Below are 6,000 nucleotides of genomic sequence, written 5' to 3' on the forward strand. Positions count from 1 at the left end.
CACCATGGGTGATATTCAAAGCTTAAATATTTTTCCTTAACAGGTTAAGACACACCATATTAATAAACCAATAACAGATTAATGAGCAGGTGATATGCCATTCTATTTAGTGCTGAGATAGACATTGTTAAAATAATGCAACTCTAAACCCTAAATCAGCAATGAATGACCCGCAGTGTGCATTGATCATTCACTTCATCAAATAGACTGTATTTAATCAAGAAATTATTGACACTTCTTCTGCACAAACATACCTATGGTGGAAGATTGATGAACTTCACATGCTCAGACTACAGCCTTACATCTTTATTATTTTCTTTTCATAGCCTCACCCCTTTCCTTTATTTTCTCTAGTGATTTACAGTAAATAATATTCTTGTATGCTTCCTAAAGGCAAAGCCCTAGAAATGTAAGCACGGGGTTGGACATATAATGCTGAACAAGAGTATATGAAAACCTTCCTTCTGGGTTTTCTCTGAACTGACATGTGAGCCCTCAACAACCTGCAATTCCGAAACTCAGTGGTAGGCCCTCTCTGTCTGGCATAGCCCTAGGTGGATGTTTTTAAAACTCCTACATCTATCCTGTTCATGTCACTCAACTCTTCACATTTGTATCAAACCACCTGTGCAAAATGGGGTTAGTTTTCTTAGACTATTTGTAGAAGGGCTACAGGACTCAGTTTGGGGTTAACTTTTTGGGTGGCAGGGGAGGGAGAATAAAGTGTCCTTTTGTCTCTAAAGATGGATGTTTAATGATAATAAAATACTTGCATTTCCAAACCTAACCCATAATGTTAAACACAGCAGCTTTCAGTTGTTATTCTTAGCCTCCTATTATGCTAAAAATGTTTACCCTATCCCATTTATCAGCCAACTTTTCCCAAGCATGCCAAGACTTCTCTGGCAATTCCCCCTATGGATTAAAAGCATGTAGAGGTCTATGGGATATGATGACCAGGAAGAGGACCACGTTTTGGGAAAGACTGGGTAGCTGATGAGAACCCACAACATGTGGCTGGCCTGATGCACTAACAGGTGTTTCTAGGAAAGTTTTGAACTAGAGGACCCTGAAATGGTTACAAGCAAACGTGGTCAGCCCATGGTACCACAGCAAGGTCTGGAGCTATGCACCTGCCAGTACCTGAACTAATGTGTGCTGAAGAGGGGAGGTAAACTTTACCGGTGACACTTACAACTTGGTTTTGAGAGATAATGAGCAACCTCAACTCCAACTGAAGTCAGAGGGAGCTGGAGTTGCTCAGCACCTCTGAAAATCTGGCAATAAGTGAAGACAACGCCCATTACTAGAGACCCACATAGAGAACGCAGCCTATTTAGTAACCGCAAGGAACCCGCTGAGCCCAGCGGAGAACAGGGGCTCCCTTTTGCAAGCCTGCTCACCTCCAGCGAGGAGGTGTGGCAATTATTGCTGCGCTTTACAAAAGCAAGGTCTCTCCGAAAGGCTTTGGGGGGCAGGGCCGGGTCACAGCGCCCTGGAGACTCGGGCTCCCTGAGTGTTCAGCCCAGTTAGGTGACTAATTAAGGCCATTCTGCCTTTGCAGCGCGTCTCTCCCACCGCCCAAGTATCATGGCTGGAATTGAGATTCCTGGGCCCTACTGAGAAGTTGGGACTCAGGAGAGAAACACCCCCCCAACCCACATACACACACACCCTCAGCTGAGCGGCTCCCGATTTACCCCCAATATACCCGGGAAGAGGGAGCGGGTAGGTCCCAGCTCCATCAGCTACAAGCAGCGATCGTCCCACGGACCCCGAGGCAAGGGGCAAACCCAGCCCCAACCGCAGCATCTAACTGCAGACACCCCTTCGCTGAAGGGGGGACAGGCTCGATCTTCCTCGGCCGTTCAGCAAAGTGGGGTGGGGGCTACAGGGGAGGCTGGGGCAGGGGGCTGGCCTCACACAGCTTTGGAGCCTGGGGGGAACCGGATCTGAGGCCACGGTGGTGGGCTGCTGATCGGCGTGTGCCTGGCCGGGTGCCCCGCCCGCCCCGCCGAACAGCCCCGCCAAGGGACTGGGGAACTTCAGCAGCAGCTCTTACCCTGAGGTCGCCGCGCCGTCTCCCCGTCCACGAGCTGGAAGCGGGCTGCCAAGCACTGGGCAAGGAAGAGCGCTGCAGCCGCTAAGTGGCCGTGCCTCGGGCTCGCCATCGCCCCGAGCCTGCCGGGCTCGCTCGTTCGCTGCGCCGCTCGCCTGCGGGGGGCCCGGGAGAGTCACGCAGATCCCACTGCTAGCCGCGGCCGGGGCGCCTCTGGTTCGCATCGGCTCCCCTCCAGCCGCGGGGAGACGCCTGGCTCGGTCCCTCCGGCGGGAGCAGCCCCAAGAACGCAGCAGCAGGCGAGGACAAGCCCAGCTCCGGCCGCCAGGCGCCCAACTCTCCCTCCTTGCGGCGGCTGGCCGGACCCCCCCTGCCCGCCCAGTGGGAGGGGGGCTGGTGGCTCCTCTCCACGCGCAGTTCAAGGCAAAACCTCCCCCCTGCCCGTCAGCGCCGGCACCGGAGCGACACGGCTCTGCGCGGCTCTAGGGGAGGAGGAAACAACATAAGTTTCTCCCCCCCCCCCCTCCCCGCGCGTCTTGTTGCTCCAGCCCCGTGGGTTCAGGCCAGAAAGGCAGAGCCGCTCCTCGCAGCGGAGGCGCGGGATGGGGAACCAAGCGAGGAGCCCCGCAGGCGAAGCCGGTGTCTGGCGGGGCCAGCCGTGCGGGGAACTAGTTTGGGGCTGGAGCGGGCGCCTCGCCGCTGCTGCCTGGTCCTACGTGGGGAGCGCGCGCCGCTGGCTGGGTACCCCGAGCGGCCCCGCTCCCCTTGCTCGGGTCCAGGCTGCCGGAAACGACCTGCCCAATTGCTGCACTTTCCTGGGGCTGAGCTAGCGAGAGAGAGGAGCCCCCCTTCCTCCCCCTCGGGAGAGGCGGCTGGAGCGCGAGCCGAGAGAGGCAGGAGCTCTGCGCCCAGCGCCCCCCAGCCCACGTCGGGCGAGAGGGGGCCCCAGTTCCCCACTGGCGCCCGGATTGCTCCCGGCCCCCAGCAAACACAAAGGGGGGCTCTGCGAGGAGCAGCGTGTCCGTAGCAGCGTTCGTTCGGGGGAGGGAGGGGGGAGTTGGTGGAGGATGGAGAAAGGGAATCAAATTAAAAAAGGATTTGTCCTTAGACGGGAGGATAAAGAGGCATTTTGGTTATTGATGGGAGGGATGTCCCTGAAAATCCCCAAACTCAGTGAGTTTTTCATGGTCCTGCTGCTGCCATCTAAAGTGCAAAGAAGAATATTAGTTAGAGAAACTGGCTTGGTCCTGACTTTTGCTTATGTCAGTTTCTGGCATTGAGATCAGCTGGAGATCGGGAAAGAGGGCTGGAGAATAAGCGGTGTTCAAGGGAAAGGAACAGTGGCAATCTGCTCCCGAGAGCTGTTTGAGAGAGCGTGGAGATGGGTGAAAGAGAATCAGACAGTGTAAGTGGGGAAGGTCACGCTATGTCTCTGGAAAGTATCACTGTAGCCAACCAGAGCACGAAGTCTATGGAACAGGAATCCTGATTTTTATAAATTCCTCTGTTCAAAATCTTTTTTTTTTTTTTTTTTTTTTTTTGCAAAGCAAAGGCATATGGAATATTTCATACCAATAAACACTTTTAATGAGGAGATGTCACTAGTAATCCTTTTTGGACAAGTCAGCCCCTTTTGATGCAAAGTAAATGGTTGTGACAGATAGATGTACAGTACTAAACTATCGGAACTATGGTTAATACGTTGCAAAGATTTGTCCACGTGCTTAATTTAATGCACTCTGAATAATCCTATCCCGTACATAAATCTTTGCAGGATCAAGGGTCCATGCGAGTAAAACTAGCGGAAAGCGTGTATGTCTGTCTCAGGCACAGAAATGAAAGAGAGACCACTTTGTGTTAGAACTCACCCAGTTAAGTAGACCATTGCTATAGTAATTCTCATGGAGAAACCTTAATGTACCATATACCCTTTCAACCCATGATAATTAAACAGGGCTGCTGCACTTCAAAAATAATTTAACTATTAATATGTAACCACTAAAAGAAGCAGCGATGAGATTTTATCTTCATGTAATTTATATCACTGTTTGTGAGATTAAAAATGTATCGGCTCTGTTATAATTGTTTTACCCTTTAATGTCTTGACACACTTATGCATAAAGCATAGCAGAATGTCTTTTAATGCATATTTTCCCTATAAGCAGAACTTTGCACAGGCATTTGCTATGAAGTAGACTATATATCTGAGCCATTTGCGGAATAATATCTGACCCAGCTAAATACTCTTGGGTCCATTATGTTTGTCCTGCTTAAGGGTCTTTATTATTTGCAGGAGATTAGCAGAAAGATTTATCAGTCAAACCAGATATTATTTGTTAACAAATAATTTTAGAAATGCTGTCATTGTACTAGAAAGAGAAACTGAAGATAGAGAATGTGCTAAATTGAAGACTAGGGTGACATTTTGGCTCCATTTAAATCAATGGCCATTTACTCCAGTGGGGTCAGGAATTCACTCTGGAGAACTGGGTCCTGCCACAAACTGTGTGTGTGACTTTGGCCAAGTCACCTGAAGATGATCTTTAAAAAGGTGAAATTTTAAAAATTGTTTTTTTTTAACTTTATGATGCATAAAGAATACCTGCTAGGTTTCGTTTGTTAACCTTAGATGTATCAGGAATGCAAGTTCAGTCTTCCCAGCTTCTGCTGGTGCTAGAGATGGGAATCGTGAGCTCTCACATTTTAATGGAAGGAGCAACTATTGAATTTTTAACAAAGACATCCTTTCTTGCAAGTGTTAATCAGGCATTGACATTAAAAAGGTGAGAACAAAAGCAAAATAAGAACCAAGGAACCTTTAGCAGTTTGAGTAAAAATGTCCTCTGTTTTGCTCAGCATTGTTATGATGTCATACATTCACTCATTCTTCAGTCACACTAGAGTCTTCCAGTGAAGGAAAGATCTGAATGTCTTATATGCACTTTTCTAGATTATGATTATTTTATGAAGAAGGCCTGAAAGCATTTTTAGAGAAGCCAAAATGAGTGCAAGCCAAATTTTCTTTCTTCATTTGCAGCTTGGTGCTAAGTATTATTATTTACCTGGATTTATCGTTTTAGATTTATATTCCTTATACTTGTCTCACAAATACTCTAGTGCTCAAAGAAAGTGAGGTATTATACTGGCTTGAGCCCAAGCAATCTGTACATAGGAGTCATACAAGGTTCCCCACACAGCTCTGACAATTTACAATCATAAACTGAAACAATCCACTTTGGTGGTGGTATGATTTGGACACATAGGAATTAGGATAAGAGCATCAAATTCACTTTCACTTGTGCTCTGATGAGTTAGAACTAGAACATAGATCTCCAAAGATGAAAAACAAATACATTACTCTTCTGCACTATAAAAGACAACCAATATACATATCCTGGTATAATTTGTGTGTAAAGAGACAAGTAAAACCTAATAGTGTGCCAGGAAAAAAAAAATCAGATGAAAGTTAACAATACTATTGTGATCAATGGCAATATGTCATTGCTAAGAGGCATTCATAGCAAAGGTAGAAGATATTTATTCATTTATATTAATAAACTATAACAAATTGTGAGAAGGTACCTTTCTTTGATGGTTCTTTGACTCAATGGATTCAACTGGTTTTGGACAGGATAATTTTTCATCTCTATAATGTTGTTTTACTCTCGCCCTCCTTTACATATTGTCCTATGTCTCTAAGGAACCATTCCTCAGCTGGCCTATATCAGTGTAGTTGCACTAAAAATCAATGAAGCTGCTCTGATTTACACCAGACAAGGATATGGTCCTAAATTCTTATCTTCCTACTTAACTCCAGCATTCCTGATTGTATCATCAATCACCCCAGGAGGATAGGAGAGACCCATTTGTTGTCTGGAACTGCCTCACTACTTTCAAATTCTCTCTCTCGACAACACACTGGTTTCACTTTTTCTTCTTCT

The 6,000-nt window shown here is 47.2% G+C and overlaps 1 protein-coding gene across 2 annotated transcripts in view; it reads right to left on the minus strand.

Moving 5' to 3' along the window:
- Positions 1–3,006, minus strand: part of PLXDC2 (plexin domain containing 2) — a 397,134-nt gene extending 394,128 nt beyond the window's left edge. The window contains exon 1 of one of the 2 annotated variants that reach the window (XM_065582995.1): positions 2,063–3,006. In XM_065582995.1, the coding sequence (XP_065439067.1) occupies positions 2,063–2,171 (109 nt within the window). In that variant the 5' untranslated portion in view covers positions 2,172–3,006. The remainder of the gene's footprint in view (positions 1–2,062) is intronic. The other variant, XM_008162807.4, reaches the window with a different exon arrangement.
- Between the last annotated feature and the right edge of the window lie 2,994 nt (positions 3,007–6,000).

This window comes from Chrysemys picta, chromosome 2 (genome assembly GCF_011386835.1).
Source record: "Chrysemys picta bellii isolate R12L10 chromosome 2, ASM1138683v2, whole genome shotgun sequence".
NCBI lineage: Eukaryota > Metazoa > Chordata > Testudines > Emydidae > Chrysemys > Chrysemys picta.